This window comes from Notechis scutatus, chromosome 1 (genome assembly GCF_049901735.1).
Source record: "Notechis scutatus isolate UNSWTSFEM ecotype Mainland chromosome 1, rNotScu1.2, whole genome shotgun sequence".
NCBI lineage: Eukaryota > Metazoa > Chordata > Lepidosauria > Squamata > Elapidae > Notechis > Notechis scutatus.
The window spans coordinates 120924944-120943964 of record NC_142009.1 but is presented as its reverse complement, the minus strand read 5'-3'; the positions used below and the strand labels follow the sequence as shown (position 1 = coordinate 120943964).

The window sequence follows — 19021 nt, the reverse complement described above, 5'->3', positions numbered from 1 at the left end:
ACAGATCTTATTATATATCATACCATCAGGTGTTTGGAGATTTAGATTTTATCTTCACTGAATAATCTTTTTCAAATTAAATTTACCTAGTTACATTTTTATAAGCTCTAGCTGCTAGGTCATCCTTATTCCCTCCTTTGTGCTTCATCCAATTTCTCTTCTGAAGGCCTGATCCCCAGATTTTAAGGTGGGATCTGGCCAGTGCACTTGAATATGCAAGGTGAATGCATTTATTGAGTTGAGGTTAAAGGCAAAGCAAGTTGCTCAGAATATATGTACTTGATTACTACACATCTTGAAGTTGTTGTCAACTCTTAGTGACCGCATGGATAATCTGGTCCTTTAGCTCTTACAATGGTGCACTCATCACTATCATAATTGAATTTATTCACCTTGCCGCTCTTCTCTTTTATTCACTTTTTCTATTTGGAGCTTTCTCTAGAGAGGTAGGACTTTGCATAATAGCAATAGCACTTAGACTTATATACCGTTTTATAGTGCTTTACAGCCCTCTCTAAGCGGTTTAGAGAGTCAGCATATTGCCCCCAACAATTTGGGTCCTCATTTTACCCACCTCGGAAGGATGGAAGACTGAGTCAACTTTGAGCCTGGTGGAATTTTAACTGCCAAATTGTAGGCAGCTGGCTGCAGAAGTAGGTTGAAGTACTGCACTCTAACCACTGGGCCACTTACAACCACCCAAAGAATATTTAGCTAAATGAAATCTATATGCTATATTCAGTTTTGAATACTGACTCACCATGTACACCAGTAGTCCCCAACATTTCTGGTACCACAATTTCTTGCAAGACAATATTTCTGCCGGGGTGGGAAGGAGGAGTGCACAACCTAGATCCCTCGCATATGTAGTTTACAGTAGGGTTCATGCTCTATGTGAGAATCTAGTGCCCGATGATCTGAGTTGCAGCTGAGGTGCTGATGTTAGCACTGGGGAGTGGCTGCAAATACAGGTGAAGCTTCACTTGCTCACCTGCCTCTCATCTCCAACTGTGCGGCCTGCTTTCTAACAGGCCATAGACCAGTACCAGTCCATGACCTGGGGGTTGGGGATCCCTGATGTATACCATATCTTTACATTCACTAGTATGAATTTGCAAAATGTATTTATTTTTGCACGTCATGAAGAGAAAGCCCTCATATATGATTATGGACAGTAGACAGTGATAGCAATAATTGTTGTGACAGTCGTCATCATCATCATCCTAGTGTTTTTTCCACAGGATCCGCTTTTCAGATCAATATGGATCAAATTGGTCTGATAGTGGAGGCTACAATAAATCTGGTGATCAAAGAACACCATATATCTAATTGTGTCTATTAGCTGATGCAAACATAATGTAATATTTTCTTGCCCATCATCATTACTCCCTGCTGCACATACCTCACATCTGCTTGGGAGGATTGGGATGCTAGAAAAGGAAGAGTGAGGGCCTACACCTGTCCAGGTGACATTTGATTTAACCTAACACGTGAAGTGAAACAGTGCCTTATGAGTATATTTGTAGTACATTATCAGTAGGCAGAATGAGCAGGCAAGAATCAACAGGCAAGATTGGATGTTTCTAGACAATCAGCTCTCCAAAGTTTTTTTCCATACTTCTGTCCTTAACTTGACTATTTAAAGAAAGAAGAGAGAAGAAACAGTGATAAAACAGATTACAAATGGGAAATGATAAGTTTTGGATCCTTGGCAAAATTCTCTGACTGAAGCAGAGTTAATTGCACAATAAACACTTTGCCTGGAAGTATCTTTCTCAGTTTCTAGAACAACACAAAGCTTTTCTCATTTGACCTTCAGCTGACAATGAAGCTAGTTCCCTAAACTCTGCTGAGCAATAATGGCTTACAACATTTTTAGGATAATTCAAATAAACAAGATATAATCTGGAACATAAAGCCCATCTCAAGCATATTTGAAAGAATTAATTGTTTGCTTTCAAACCCCATTGTACTTCTTACAAGTTCCTCCTCTGAGGATTATTAAGAAAATTAATAATAGGGGGCGTGCATAAGCGCACCATCGTGCCTACCGTCCCTGTCCTATTGTTTCTCTTATTCTTTTATTTTTCTTATATGTACCCATTTCATGTATTCACAACTATGTATACACTTATACTTATTATCTTGTAAACAATTGGCAAATCAAATAAATAAATAAAATAAAAATAAAATAGAAAACACAGATAAAATAAAAGCAGTGAGCAAGATTCACTTTGCAGCCTATATGGCAATACTTCATTATATTTATATTTTAACATATTAATTAAAAATAAGATGGAAGTATTCATTGGAACACAGCGGTCAGTCCAAACCAATATTACCAATCCCTTCTCCCTTGCAGTTAAAACTTACTACAGGTAGTCCTCAAATTACGAGCAAAATTGAGCCCAAAATTTATGTTGTTAAGTGAGTCAGTTGTTAATGAATTTTGCCCCATTTTACTACTTTCCTTGTCACAGTTCTTAAGGGAATCACCGACGTTGTCAAGTTAGTAACACAATTGTTAAGTGAATCTGGCTTCCCCATTGAGTTTGTTTGCCAGAAGGCTGCAGAAAGTGGTCACATGACCTTTGGACACTGCACATAAATATGAGTCAGTTGCCAAGCATCTGAATTTTGATCATGTGACTGTGGGGATGCTACAGTGGTCTTAAGTGTTGAAAACCGGTCGTAAGTCATTTTTTTTCAGTGCCATTGTAACTTTGAACGGTCACTAAGTGAAATGAGGATTACCTGTACAAGGAAGGAGCAAGATGAAGAGGATCACAGGAGCCAGAACTTCAGATCTTGAAGCCAGTAGGTTTCTGGCATTCACTTCCAACTACTTTGGGACTGATCCCAAAATTTAATCTTTTGATGAAATTTTCTTTTTTTCTTTTTCTTTGTTCCTTTTTGCAGTGAAAACAAATTGTGCCTTTTATTAATGAGAATAACATCTTTGACAGGTTGAAAATTCAGTGGGTACATAGAGAACGTTGTACGCGTATAGTCTGGATTTCTTTAATCTATGCCAACATGAGCCTAATCATAGCTTGGCCTAGAAAATGTCGATAAGGATTAGGTTTGTTTCTCATGACAATATTAGAAAAGTATTAAATACTATATCGAATCTGGGTGTTTTTTGTTTTTTGTTTTGCTTTCCATAGAGGCAAATGATGTCAAAAGAAGAAAAGCAATGCTACGTAATGAAAGTTGATCTGATGCAGTCAGTTCACTCTTCTCCCCTCTTTCTGTTTATACAATTGTCAGGTAAAATAGTTTAGTAAAAGCGAACAAACTGCTTTTTTAAAATGGCGCCTCCGAATTTAAAAGCAGTTCAAAGAAAGATTTTAAGTAGAAATCCATGCTGGAAACACAGTTTAGTATCAGTGATACTAAAGCCTTCTGAGAGCAGGGAAAGGGTCCGCTCACAGACAGATGTTTCTATTTCTTCTGTGTTAAGCATTTGTTTCTTGAACATTTATTTTAACAACTATTTCTGCCTAGTTTCTTTCTCTTAGTTTATACTGACTTTGAAAGTGTTCCTTTTAGGCTCACTATAGCATGTTCATGGTCAGGTTTTCATATTGTTGTCCTTTAATATAACATTGATACAATTATTTTTCATGGTTATGTTAGCCAGCTTGGGCTTCATTCTTTAGAAAAAATGTGGTAGAAGTAAAAATGATACAATCTTGTCAATGATTAGACGCCAGTTAGAGGAATAAGGATGGCATAATAGTGCTGTTATGCCACTAAGCAGAGAAAGAAGAGAGTATGAATTCCGCTAACGTTGAATTTATGGGCAAGAAACAGTAAATATGGATGAATAGAGGATTCATAGGTTGAGAATTAGAAGGATGATGGGTTCAGTGGATCAAATGAATCACAATCCAAAAATGAAGACAAAGAAAAACTAAAATCGGAAAGTATATTTTAAAAAGCGAGCAGGTAGAACAATTAAAGGGAAGCAAGACAATATTTCTGAGAAAGTTCAGCATTGGTAGATTGATTACAAGAGATAAAAGTATTGGGATAGAAGTATTACAATGTTGGAGACTGATGAAGAAGGCAGGAAATAAATCCATGCAAAAAAACTAAATGGGTAAGTTAGAAAATATGAAAAAGTATAGAACAAGAGGATTAGTTTTTAGGTCTGGATTTCTACTTCTGTTTTTTTTATAACACCTAGATCCTCTCATCTGCTTTTAATCTGGCACCTTAAAGATGTGTTGGATCTAGAAGATGAAATATAGCACATCTAGGGAGCCTTAAATCAGTTGGATAAAGCAAGGGCTGCCAATGAGAGCTTCCTTACAGCTCTTACTGACCACCTGACTTTGTATCTGACATTTTGAAGAAATATCTCTGGGCTGGATTGTTCCAGAGTTAAATCTGTGTCTACCTTGGAAAAGAGAGCCAGTTTAATCTAGTGGTGAAGGTGCTGGCCTAGAAACTAGGAGCCTGTGAGTTTTAATTCAACTTTAGACATGAAAGTTGTGTAGGTGACTTTGGATCAGTTGCCGTCTCTCAGCCCAACCCACCTCACAGGGATGTTATTGTGGGGAAAATAGGAGGAGGAAGGAGTATTAGTTATGTTTTCCACCTTGAGTTACTTATAAAAAAGTACCATACAGGCAGGATAAAAATCTAATAAATAAATAATTACCTGGGAAGGCATCTGTCATTCACTTGCTTATAGTCCAGTCCATTTTTGCAGACTTAGCTTTTCCGAACTGACAGTCCCAAAGAGAATTTCACAGAGACAGCAGGTCTTCTTGATGCAGTTCAGAAAACACAATGGTAAATAAATGAATGCCTGTAAATTTTACTTGATGCTTGGACTGTGTTAATTTCAGTCCAACTGAACTTAATAAGAAAAAAAATGGTTTCGGTGTTAGTAAGGTGGGGTAAGATCTTTTGCATTAAACTTGCCTGTGTTCAGAACCCAGCAGATAAAGCATTTTCCAGTTTCTGCAGTGAAGCAAACATATTGCTTTGTGAGATCCTTAATGGGAGCCTCTGAAAATGATTAAAGATGCTCCATAGGCAGCGAGCCTCTTTTTAGCACTGCGTGGACTGCGTATGGATTATTGCAGTAATCAGTGCTCACTCTACACTGCAGAGATTTGTATTTATGGCAGGTGCTCCGATGGCCCTAATTGATGTTGGTCTTGTAGAATGTTTGACATTGCAGAATCCTTTGGCACAGGCTCAGGAGACAAGAACTACAGGAAACAATGACTCCTTGACTTTGTACTGATTTGGTTTTGGGTGTTTCCCCTGCACCCTTGTGATTATGGTTTTGCTACAGTCTGAAGCTGGAATTCAGCAACCTGCTCAGAGCTGATTCTGCTTATTAAGGCACTGTGAGCTGATGCTGCTATGTTTGCTGGTTTCCTTTAGTTTCTTCTATATTCCTTGCATTCAGGGACAGGTAATCATATGGTCCTCTCGGATTGAAAGACTGTGGGGATATCTGTAAAATATTATTGTCAATAACTTTGAGTTCTTCTAACATTAATATGGTGTGTATATGTGTGTGTACAGAATTATAAAAATAACCTGCCTATAAATACAATTCTAGATCAGTGCAAATATTGGTTATGTAGATGCATGATTTTGCATGTTAATTAAATTAGAAATTTCAAATGTTTTGATGGCCAGGGTTATAAAATAATTCATATAGGATTTTTAACATTTCTGTTTGACAAAAGAGAGTTCATGTAACCAGCTTTTTCTTGAATTGTTGTGATTAGTAAATTTCATAGCTTTCTTTCAAATACCAGTCTGCAGCCTGAATATTCGAATGCAGTATACTTTTGCAAAATCTTTTTAAGCAGTATATTCAATTGATCAAGTTTCTATTTTGTATATGCTTTGTGGAGGTATTAATATATTGGTTAGTTGGCCGCATATGTAATAGTTTAAAGTCAGATAGAGGTTCGTAGCTTATTCTAGACAAACCTACTTTGGTCAGCATAGCAAAAATAGTGAAGTAATAATATTGCCATATGAAGAATTATTTAGAAAATAAATGGATGAGAATTGAGAAATTAATCATATAACAGTGGACAGGTATTTAGACATTATTTTTAAGTATCAATTATGTGCATCTTATTTGGACAAATGTCTGTTCCTAAAGGACAGAAATTCAGGTGCCTTGGGACATTAGACAGGTTTGAGGTTTAATATTTACAGAATATTATCTGTAAATTTCATTTTAATTTCAGAAGGTTACTTACGGTTTTTCCCCCTGTTTAAATCAAAACTTAAAAAGCATATAGCACACATCTCTATGGCAAGTGGGAGGCTTTCATATCAGACCAAGACAAGGATAATGTATCTTAAATTAAGGTCTGAACCAAATATTTATAAAATGTTAGTAGCAAAATGAATTAAGAGCCCTATGCTAGAAGTTTAATATGAACTGAACAGGTAAAAGAAATACCTTATATACTTACAGTGTATATCTGAAGGCATTATCTATTCTGGTATTCTGTATTGTTATTTGTACAGTTTGATCCATTCTGTTGTTGTTGTTTCCAGTAAACTGAATCTGATTTTACCAATTGATGCTTGTGTGGTGTTGCTAATGGTCCCTTAATGCAATTGCCAGAAAGCAGTCAGGAGACCAAAGAGGTCTCCCCTTCTAGTTAGTTAATATTGGCTAGCTAGTTGGACGTCAACACTGATTCAACTTAAGATGTCAAGAGTTAGCATGTTTGCTGCATGATAATTCTTGCTCTTACATATTCAAAAAGGAAAAGATGCTAGGTAAAGATTCTGCAGAGCCAGCAACATCTCTCTATCTAAAACTTTAAAGGGGTCTGACTGATTTGTGTGTGCTTTTAAATGATGTAAATGAAAGGAAATGGGCCCAAGAATTATTTGGAAAATTGAAAGTTAACTTGTCAAAGTCAGGTTTTTTTTTCCTCTTCTCATCCCCCTCAGGTTACAGTTTTCTGTGTGCATTTTTATTTGATAAAACAGTTTTCATCTGGGACTAATTTTAAAGAAGTGTTGTATTTTCTCTGTATGCACTGTTTTAGTCTCTTGTAGCTTGCCATAATTTGCAGGAGGATGTTCAGGTAAATTTATGATCAATGTGTAGTTTTGAAATGGCCTTTCTGTTTCTCCAAATTGTAATGAATCATGTCTATGCACAGTATCAGACCTATCTCCTCTCCCATATCTGCCCTTTTGACTACCCTATATGCCATTGACATTGCCTAACTTTGTCATCCCCCCCTCCCCACCATTCCAGATAACCTTTTCCTTCTCCTTCCTCCTACTGCTGAAAAGGTGTGCTGGTTGAGGCAGTTGCAAACCCTGTAGAAGGCCTCAAAGGCTTATTATTCAGCCTCCCCAAAAGCCTTATTTGGTATCCTCAAAACCTCAGTCAGCCTCCCTTGGTCTCCCCAAAGCCTCACTCGGTCACCTCAAAGCCTCATCTGGCCACTTCAAAGCCTCACTCAATCACCTCAAAGCCTCATGTGGCCATCCCAAAGCCTCACTTGGTCACCACAAAACCTCATCTGGCCACCCCAAAGCCTCACTCAGTCACCTCAAAGCCTCACTCAGTCATCACAAAGCCTCATCTGGCCACCTCAAAGCCTCACTCAGATTCCCCAAGGCTCATATATTGCCTTTTTAAAATCCAATCTAGTCCTTAAATCACTATTTACTTATTCTACACCTGCAGTGTATTACATATTTAAATAAAGAACATGACAGTGAAATAAGTATAATAGCAGCAACAGCAACAATAGCGATAATAATGATGTATGAAAATGGTGAAGTATATATTCTTTATTTCATCCCTATAAAGTTCTTTTATATTATTGTAACTATTGTAACACATTATAGATGGGGATAGAATTAAAGGATAGTGGCTTTTATTATATAATAAGTTCAAAATGTAGTATTTATTTATTTAGAAAATTTATATAGCTGCTATTTGTTCATAGAGACTCTAGGTGGCCTATAAGCAATAAAAACACAAGTATAGAAAAAATAAACATAAAAAACAATAATTCCTGCCTCAAATGAGCCATTTGATGGGTTCCATCCCACTCTGGGTTCCCCAGGCCTGTTGGCATTCATAGTAATATGAAGGTTGCACTGCTTATATTAATTAGCTACTGAAACAACAATGCAAAACTTATGTCATACTTAATTAACAGTAATAGTGCATACCTATAAGTACCTACAGAGAACTACTAATTTATTTATAATATCTATACCCCACAGCAATTGAGCAATATATAATAAGCAAAACATTAAAAATCTCCAAGACATAATTAGCTTACAGCAGTGGTGGGATTCAAATTTTTTTACTACCAGTTCTGTGGGCGTGGTGTGACTTGGTGGCCGTGGCAGGGGAAGAATACTGCAAAATCTCCATTCCCTCCCCACCCCACTGACTTGTTTTCCAGCTCCGTTCTCCTGTGCAGGGCAACAAAGACCCAATTGATCAGCTGGGACTCGGGAGACAGAATAGATGGACAAAAAAGGATAAACAAAAAGGAATTTCTGGATTGAGCAGAATTTTCTATATTGAATATCTATTCCTAAGAGACTCATTTGGCTATAGCAGTTCATTTACTTATTTTTATTGCTTAATACACTGACAGATCCATAATACTCTAGTCTTCATCATAACCCATTTTTTTCTTTCTGCTTTTTACAACTATATATCATCTGATCTATCATCTGATCTAGTCTAATATTTATTCAATTAAATAATTCAATGCATATCACACACAGTTTTGTTAATGTCTTTTCATTACTTAGTAATACATATTAAATGCTAACTACTTATTGTCATTTCTGTTATTAGATGTTCTTCGGTTATCATTAGGAATTTGAAAGCCACATGAAGAATTATTGTGGGATAAAAAATGTATTATGTTTTCATAATAATTATTCAAATCCAAATCTGGATTCAAGATGCTGATTTATACCTTTAATTTTAGAATTAAATCTCCTTGAAATAAGAACCAGTAAGAAGTACTTTTGAGTAGATAATTACAGGATTTGCTATGGGAATTAATTTTGTGTAAATTGTGTTTAAATCAATGGGATAATTAATCATGTCTTAGTTTTGTATGAGTTTAAAAGAAATTATGTAGAACTAACTTTACCCTAGATCCAACTCGCTATATATTTACAGTACATGAATTTAGTGGACCTTATAAAACATTAGTGCATTCTTATAGCTTTTCATTTTGGGCTGTAAAATTCAAATAGCTTACGTGTAATGTAAAGGTATTTTAATTCCATGCACATTACAATACGTTGCTCTCTATATGTAAAAGGATCACTATATTTAATGCTTTTCTTACAAAATATTTTACATTAAATTTCTGGATGCAGATGTAACTCATTTATCCATTCATATAATTTTCTTAATATGTGAGAATATAGATTTCTTTCTGTTTATAACTCTTCCAGGTGACTTGGATTATTACTGGTTGGATCCTGCCACATGGCACACTAGAGATACATCCCCTATTAGCTCGGTAAGAAATCTCCCTCCCTCCCTCCCTCCCCCATTATTTTGTTGGTTTAAATTAAAGAATAATATTGTTTCATAGCCATTTTAATGTCTGTTGTTCTCAATGTAACCCATATAAGAAATATTTATAAACATTGGATCTTTTCCACTCATGGAGTAGTGTATTCTGTTTATAAAAGTCTTCAAGGGAAGTTCATAATAGTGGAAGTGAAGGAAATAGTTTTCTCTGATTCTAGCTCTACTTGGAAGAATCCCCCTTACTCCGGAGTAAGGACTGTTAGCAGAAGTTTATAGGATGCTGCTATTGATTGCAGCAAAGGGTCCATTGTTGTGTAGTAAACATATGTACAGAACAGAATGAAATACAGATAATCCTCAACTTATGACCACAGTTGAATCCAACATTTATGTTGCTAAGTGAGAAATTTGTTAAGTGAGTTTTGCCCCATTTTATGACTTTTCTTGTAACATTCGTTAGGTGAATCACTGCATGCAGTTCTTAAATTAGTAGCATGGATGTTAAGTGAATCTGACTTTGTTTGTCAGAAGGTCACAAGAGGGGATCACATAACTCTGGGACACTATAACCATCATAAATTGTTAAGCATCCAATTGTAAATCATGTTACCATGGGGATGATGCAACGGTCATAAGTGTGAAAAAAGGTCATGTCAGTTTTTTCAGTGCCGTTGTAACTTTCAATGATCACTAAATGAGAGCTGTTGTAAGTCAAGGACTTCTTGTATATTGGGGCAAACATCATAAAGGTGTGTCCCATATATGTTTCTCCAAGCTGAATTCAGGTCCAAATTATGTACTATTTTGTATCCAGTTTTTCCATGATAGATAGATAGATAGATAGATAGATAGATAGATAGATAGATAGATAGATAGATAGATAGACAGACAGATATGAGAGAGAGAGAGAGAGAGACGGAGAGAGGGAGAGACTGAGAGATGATTGAGCCTTGTTTCCTCATAATCCCATTGTTTAGTTTTGTAACTTTTACTTCCATTTGAGCCTGCTCTTATGTTCCTAGAACAGTCTAGGTGATACAGCCGATTTGACCTCTATTGCCACTGCCACTGTCTTCTTTCTGTTCTCCAGACATGGATTTCAAGGAAAACTCAGATGGAAAAAAAATCTTTGCTTTTGCTTTTCATTTAACTGGCGAATTTGACAGAAATTTAAGCTCAGTATCTGGTCATTTGCAGAGGTCTAGACTTTCTGAGTTATGTTGTCAGATTATAATCCACAAAACGTGCTGTGAACTGGCAACCAAAGGATCCGTATAAGGCCATATTTTCATAATTAGAAAACAAACAGCAATAAGAGAACACAGGTTCAGAGGAAAAAGGACTCAGCCTCAGGGAAAATTACTGTGAAAAGAATCAAACAAGATTCTGAGTTCCTGCAAATGAAATGTAGCACTGCTCTCTGGTTACTTACTGCACCGGTCTGAGTGTAGTTGATTTTTTTTGTTTTTGTTTTAATTCTAGAAGATTTATACCCCACAATTCTGAAATGAGTTTAGATCCATTCCTTTCTGAGCCATGTGGAGATTCAATGAACAAAGCATTAAATAAATTCCTTCCCTGATACTTAACCTGGTTGAGGATGGAATGGTGGTGTCTCCCATAAATTTCCTTACTAAAAGCAAAAGGAATTGGATTTCATTCAAGTGTGTGTATTCGTGTGTGTGTATGCTATACATTCTGCTGTAATAGGGATCTCTGGAATTTGTCTTGTTAAAGATGTCTTTTGTGAGCTGAAATATTAGGTTCCAAGTTTTAAATATGATTTTCATTGTTTGGTTGTTAAACATAATGCAGCTTCTTTTAATTCTAGAGATAACAATCCACTTAAATAATGAATACAATTAATAAAAATAGGTGATCACTATAAAAGTAGAGGCCCAAAGTCTTTACCACAAAAACAATTTCTCAATTCATTTGTTTTCTGGTATTTGTATATAATAGCATCCTGTCACTTGGCAACCATCTAAAGAGGGAGATCGGCTAATTGGTCGTGTAATTCTCAACAAGAGAACAACTATGCCAAAAGAGTCAGGTGCATTACTGGGACTCAAAGTAAGTGCTTGGAAACTATACTATAAACTTATTTTCATTAATCTTTTCTAAGAAGACTGATCCTTGGTTGAAATTATGACCTTTATTTTTTAGCAAGATTTTAAAGTAGTCTATTATTTAAGTACCACCTTGAGATTAAAAAGAAGAAGCAGAAGTTAAACTTAAATTTATTAATTTTTAAAGTTGAGTTCACATATGCATGGCTGAATTGTATTTTTCCAGTTTGTGGCTTTAGGTATTGTATGACCCAAACAGTGAGGTTAAGTTATTGTACAGTGCACTGTTCAAATCCATGCAATTGGATTTGAATTGAACTGTACATTAGTTGATAATAGGTTAGCATTTGGGTTAAATATTGAATTGAAGCTGATACAAAAATGTGATATCTCCTAGCGTTCTGCCTCTTCAGAGAACTTGGGGTGGGTACAAATTTATTTATAATTCAGACATAGCTTACTGTTGTGTCAGTAACCACTCAGGAATTTGGATTTTTTTTTCCTCTGTGAATTCCTAGTTTTTAGAAGTATACACATATATGTATAACTAAATTCCAGATTACATGTCATGTAGGAGGAATACTACATATACCCCACTAAGGGTATATATATTGCCATTTTTAATAGCCAGTCACATTGACTGCTCCATGCTTCTGATTGTTCATGGGCTGAGTAAGAACCAGTAATTTCTCTTTGCTGCCTTTCTAGATCCTTGGCCAAGTAATTTGAACTTTGTCTCTAAGAAGAGCTAATAGAATGGACTAGTCATTAAATAATGTCTTTTATGTCCTACAAAGAATGATAGGATGTATGAATAATAATTAGCATTATTATCATAACATAATTAGCATCATTACTATCATCCTGAAAAAAGAATATATCAATATAGGTATAGTTTACCCTTTGGAGTCAACCATACTACAGGTTAAAAACTTTAGGGAAATTATGTCAAGCTTTCTGTTGCTGTGTTCCTTAAACTTTGTCCCCGAAAGGCAATGAAACTCAATAGTGAAGAATGCTCTTAGTGCTAATGGTTAACTTCTGGAATTGTAATGTTCACTGAGCTTGGTTTTATTTCTTGCAAACATACTGCTTCATTTAGTTGTGTTCCCACAACTTAACCAGAGAACTCACCAAATAACTCGATAGCTCATAGAACATGCAACTTTAATGCCCTGAGAAAATTTGAAGCTTAACAATTGTGAAAGATGAAATCACAGTCCAATTTGATATCACAACATTCTTACCTCCATATGTCCAACACTGGCAGAATATCCATTGAAGCTATAAAGCATCTACCCTACCCAAGAGTACAAAACTGGAAAAAGCTGGAATCATGGAACTGACAGATCTTTGCCACACCACTTACTTTCAATTTGATGGCTAGATACATAAACAAATTAGAAACTTATGCAAACAGCACAGCTGCAATCTCTGCAATCTCTCTTAAACAATCCCTAAATTCAATAACTACAGATGGCAGAACAGGAATTATTTACAACATACCATATACAGATTGTAAAAATCACTATTAGAGGATTAGCAGAATGCATATGTGAACACCAGGAAGCAGCCAGAAGACATTGAATATCAATTCTTTAATTTCATAACACATAGACAAATTGAACCATAAATTCAATTGGAAAACTGTTAAGTATTTTAGATCAAGCCAAATCAAAGAATGCATAATAGTTTGGTGTTCTCATACATCAACCATTAGCAGACACAGAGAGACAAACCTAGTATACATTTTTTTTTAAAAAAAGCAAAAACCCAGAGTATATTCTCCTTCCCTCCTTATCACATACCCAGTAATCAATATGCATATCAGTGAGAACCAAAACAATAGAAAGGAACACTCTTAAGATGAAACAGTGCAGCCAAATCAGGCAGGTCGGCCAATCAGAAACAGGCTCACATACAACTTTAAGTAAGATAGCTCAGACAAGCTGCCATACATAAAAAGCCAGAAACTCCATTACTGTGATGGTGCTTCCTATTGATTGATTTAGATCAGGGTTGTCAATCTAGATTTCTTTGAAGGCCGGATCAGCATGGTAGTTCTCTGTGGGCCAGCCGGCTGGCCAGGGGGAAGAGGGGGAAGGAGACAGGACAGACGACTTCTGCAGCACTTTGCTGGCCAAAATGTGCCCATGCCCATTTTGGCCAGCAAAGTGCTGCAGGAGACACTCCATTTTGGCTGCTAGAGACACAGTGGGCTGGTCCTTTGCTATTTCCAGGCTAGCCCTGTGGGCCAGATTTAAACATGCTACAGGCCGGATGCAGCCCGTGGGCCTTGAGTTTGACACCCCTGATTTAGATGGTTGCCCATCTTATCAGCTGTAACTCTGGGCAGCAAATATTAGGTTAAAAAAACAACAGAAACATTACCTGTTTGGGTAATTAAATGTTTGCAACAAATAAACCATTTTCCTGGATTGACAAATTGAAGTTAAACAGGTAAGTTCCACTTCTGCAAGATGTACCTTTCAGTTATGGAACAGTAAGGGTTCTTAAGCTGCTGATTCTTTTTTGCAAGTTTAAATAGTCACATGGATATGGATCTCTTAAAAATCATATAAAGTATCAACATTGCACGAGCAATTATTTTCCTCTGAAAGATGCAAGGTTGCTGTGGTTATATAGATAAAAGGCAATTGAACTGAATATAGATTCCCATTATTTTAGTTGAAATGCAGTTTGGTATTCTGAAAGGTGGCATATTTATTTTCAGGTTGTAGGAGGAAAAATGACGGAGTTAGGACGACTTGGTGCCTTCATTACCAAAGTAAAGAAAGGTAGCTTGGCTGATGTGGTGGGACATCTAAGAGCAGGTATCTCAGTTATGGGAATGATTTTGTCTTAATATTCTCAAAATCTATATAATGCTACTGTTATGTACTATATTTGCAGCTTCAGTGTACAATTCCCTTTGTAAACATTTCAACCAAATGGGGGCAAGGTAAACATTATCTATATCAGCTGAACCTAGTTATATTGCTTAAAATGTATGTTTATTGAATGGACTCTTAGAAGTACTCTGTACACAAAGTAAAGATTTGCATATGCTGAAACTATGTTTATAATATATAAAGTTACTATATTTCTAAGAATATATAGATCTCAGTTATATCTGACAGAAAGGTTTAAAGAACTGAAAAAAATCCATATAATCTAAATATTGATAATGTTCCAGTTTATGTGAACAAAAACAAATCTTAATTCTGTACTAATTTCCATGAACTTCATATGAAAAAAACATGCATGAGACTCTGTGATATTTACTGTATATATCTGCTAATGAACAAAGGGCACCTTTTTGCAAACCAAAACTGCAGAAATATCAGATCTTATTATTCTTTTTAAAACAGAAAAAAAATCTTGTCAGAAAGAAGGAAATGACCTTCTCTACACTAAAGACTTACTATAAAGAACAATGGGAAGCATTTGCAAGTCCAAGAGCTCTGCAAAAACATTTGTTGGACTGAAGGAAGGAGTTTTTGCCTTGAGATAATAAAAAAAATCAACCGACTGTGTTACAGTGGAAGTATGCTGCATTGCACACTAATGTAAATGGCTAAGCTGCTCATACGCCTGACAGGAAGAAAATCTGAGACCTTCTGAGAAAAATTAAATATTAATATCACTTGAAGAGTTTCAATTTTCAACTGACCTCTTAAATAGATTTTAATCTGTCTCATGCTGCCTGGCTAATCTTCTGCTCTTGGATGGCTAGAATTTATTTATTTATTAAATTTGTAATCTGCCCATCTCACTGTTGAAATGACTCTGGGCAGCTTACAATGTGTTCTATCAATGATAGATAAACAGACAGACAGACTAACTGAATATACTGATTTAGAAGTCCTAGTACTAGTACTGAGAGTGGAAGAATGGTAGCAAGTTCTTCCTCTTTAATAGCACATGGTGTCTTCTAACTAGCTATACTGACCCCCTTGCATATTGTGATATGTGATAGCAGAATTGGGTGATAGCCCATTGAGGCTTCCTGACATCCTTCTGCCAAACCATTTCAATTTTGCTGATAGGTCAGTGTTTTGATGTCAGAAGAATGTTCAAGAAGAGAGATTTTTTTTATTTGCAAAGTTTTATTATCTCTGAATATATACCCACAGATATGGCCTAGAAAAGAAGCTACCATACCAATTTATATTTTTCTATGCATGTAGAGTGAAATCATACAAAAGAATATATCCTTTGTTTTTAAATTCCAGGTGATGAAGTTCTAGAATGGAATGGTAAACCACTTCCTGGAGCTACAAATGAAGAAGTTTACAATATTATTTTAGAATCCAAATCAGAGCCTCAAGTTGAAATCATTGTTTCAAGGCCTATAGGGTAAAGTTTGCTTTGCAATTTCTTTCTTAGCCTATCAATTTCCTTTCCTTCCTTCCTTCCTTCCTTCCTTCCTTCCTTCCTTCCTTCCTTCCTTCCTTCCTTCCTTCCTTCCTTCCTTCCTTCCTTCCTTCCTTCCTTCCTTCCTTCCTTCCTCAGTCTCTCTCCCTCCTTCCATCCCTCCCTCCCTTCTTTCTTCTCTCATAAATGCAGGCATGTACATATAAAAGCATATAATATTACAATAAGATAAACACTGACATACTAAAAACGTAAAGTGAAAAAGAATGAAGGTGCAACGTTAGCATTCTCATACTTGAATTCTCAATTCAAAAGTCCTTGGCAGCAAATCTGGAAAAGTCCAGCTATAATGTTAACTATAAGGAGAAAATGTTCTTATTAAAACATGCCATGTTTTGTATATTTAGCCACAGATCTCATCACCAGTTAGACATCTCCAACTATACTGTTTCTTCAGATTTACAGCTAATTTAAGAGCCATTTATTTTAATGGATGTATGATAAACGTTACCAAGTTTGGATCCAGTCTGTTTTCTATGAATTACCACTTCATTTTCACCTTTTCTCTCCCAGTGTACTAAATCAGCTGGGAAAGGATGAATGTTATGTTATGAAGCACACCATCATGTTAACTGAATTGTTAACTGCCGTATGCCCTCATCCCCTCTAGGGTAGAATGCTACAATGTGCTATGCCGAGGGCTGCTCTTGAAGACTATCAGGAAGCTGCAGCAAACCCAGCAGCCCTCTTATCAATGGGTGAGGGCCACCATAATCATATACCATCGGTGTTGCCTACTACTACTAACCAGCTATTGTCTCGGCAGCCCTTAATAGCTTATGCCTGAATACATTCAGGATTATCTCATAAAAATCTACCAGCCAGTTAGAATGTCGATTACCTCATCTCCAATGAAGTCTGTAGAAGGTAGTTAGGAGAATGGATGATGATGGTTCCACCCCTTTGAAATTCCTTACCCACTCTTCTGTCATTTAGGAAGGTGGGAAAGACTAAGCTTCCTTCTAGAGCTTTTAATTCTAAGATTGCTGCTATCACTGGATGCTGGGAGGGAAGACCGTTTTACTTACAATTGCTCTTTCATTGTTGGTAATATTGTTCTTAATGTAATCTTTTAAAAGGACTGGAGGCTTATGGAGGGTGGCGGTCTATAACAATGGCATTTAAATTAAATTAAGGGCAGGATATGATCTTTTTGAATTCCTGTGTAACAAAAGTTCCTTGGAACATTAGGGGTTAAAGGTAAAAAATCTTATAGCATATATTTTAGAAAACTTTCTGGATTAAAATCCATTATGACGTATTTAGTTATATAAATGAAATTAAGTGTGTTTCCATTGTATTGTAACATGATGTATTTAAAAACGGGGATTACGTTTGTTTGCCTAACTGTTTCCAAGTTTGTTTTTTGTTTCTCTCTCTGTTATTATAAGGTTCTTTGTAAGTTTAATTCAGCAAACCTCTTCAGGTGTATGTATAAACATTTTAGTAAATTAAATCCCTTCCCCCCCTTAAATTAGTATTTTGTAGTTTCACTCCTCTCCTATTTCCTTTTTCCTGTTGTGTGGTGGAAAAATATTGCGGACTGCCAGACCACAATATAAATATTTACATTGAAATTGCTGTTTGTATCATTTTCAAATCATATTCCTTAAAATGAGATGAGTTGACAACTTTCTTAAGAAATTGAGCAAATCATTTCAAGAAAAGTAATTGTCTAGCAGAGATATGTCAAAAGCATTAAGTCTGGGATTTAAAAAAAAGGTTTTTGAATAAACATTCAAGGTCTGAACCTTCTGTTTTATTAAATAGCATTAAATAAATAATTGTGTATATAGATTAAACATTATTTTATAGCATTGCTCTGGATCAACGGCATTTCAGAATTTCCTCTATATATGTCTGTTTCAGTGACATTCCAAGGATTCCTGAAACTTCTCATCCTCCACTAGAGTCTAGTGAGTATTGACTTTATTCCAGCTGCTGAGATTAAACAGTGTTGATTCATAAGATGCCATTCAGCATTACTTAGTTTATCAGCATAGTCTTCCCTTCACCCTCAATGATTTTTAATACTTTGCGATGTAATATATATTTTATTCATACCAAAGGATAGTCTGCAGAATTCATGCTAAAATACATGGGACAATAAATAGCTGTAGTATGTATTGCCAGGGAAACCATTTGCAATATCTGACACATGATAGAAATACAAGCTGGTCAGCAGCAGTCATATCACGAGATTGTGATATGCTTTCCTTTTGAACTTCAAAAGTTACCAAAAGTTACCAAAATATGCTGATTGACCATACAAATTGACTTTAACTATTTACTTTGATCTCTTTCTCCCCAGCCTAAAGTAGAGAATTGGCTTTTCCCCCCCTTCCCTTTCTCACTTTGCATAAACCAGAGTTTTCTGAACTAGAGGTTTGGTCTAATGTTGGTCTTTAAACTCAGGAAAGAAGACATTCTGGCTGAATACAAGTAGTCCTTGATTTATGAATGTGATAGAGCCTGGGAATTACTGTACATTTGCAACCTGAGGAATTTGTTAATGGGATCACGTTAATTGAATGTGATCTCTCCCTGATTTACCCAATGCATTCACTAATTGAAGTTCAAGTCGTTAAGTGCACATGAGATACCTCAGGATGGGGAAACCATGAAGAGCCTAGTGCTTCTGACCACCCAAGCCCCCTGGCCCATTGAGATATCTCATGCTTCCGACCCACCCCAATTCTGCCCCACCAGGTCTTCACTGGCACTTATCTTTTGAACATCTCAATGGTCAACCAAGCTGTGTTCTCTCAGCCTCTCTGCCTCGGTTTCTTTGTCTGGATCCCTGCAGGCTCCGGTCATCTTTGCAAAAAGCTTTTGGCACGAAGAACAGAGGCTGTGATGGGCATGTGCATTGCTTCTGGCTTCTGTTCTTCATGCCAAAAGCCTTGAGGAAAAGCAGCCAAACCCTGCAGGGGCGAGTGATTACATCCTGGCCGGCTCTGGTCATCTTTGCAAAAAG

At 36.2% G+C, this 19021-nt stretch overlaps 1 protein-coding gene and 1 long non-coding RNA gene across 45 annotated transcripts in view; one reads left to right on the top strand and one right to left on the bottom strand.

Annotated features, from left to right (window-relative positions):
- Positions 1-4838, bottom strand: part of LOC148132965 (uncharacterized) — a 39092-nt gene extending 34254 nt beyond the window's left edge. The window contains exon 1 of the long non-coding RNA XR_015745556.1: positions 4670-4838. This is a non-coding gene — a long non-coding RNA (uncharacterized LOC148132965). The remainder of the gene's footprint in view (positions 1-4669) is intronic.
- RIMS1 (regulating synaptic membrane exocytosis 1) overlaps positions 1-19021 on the top strand; it is a 267640-nt gene that overhangs the window by 154885 nt on the left and 93734 nt on the right. For 43 of the 44 annotated variants that reach the window (XM_087944707.1, XM_087944779.1, XM_087944751.1 and 40 more), the window contains 5 exons: positions 9457-9524; positions 11501-11611; positions 14342-14441; positions 15843-15966; positions 17914-17960. In XM_087944707.1, the coding sequence (XP_087800833.1) occupies positions 9457-9524; positions 11501-11611; positions 14342-14441; positions 15843-15966; positions 17914-17960 (450 nt within the window). Of the gene's footprint in view, positions 1-9456; positions 9525-11500; positions 11612-14341; positions 14442-15842; positions 15967-17913; positions 17961-19021 lie in introns of those variants that run through there. The other variant, XM_087944726.1, reaches the window with a different exon arrangement.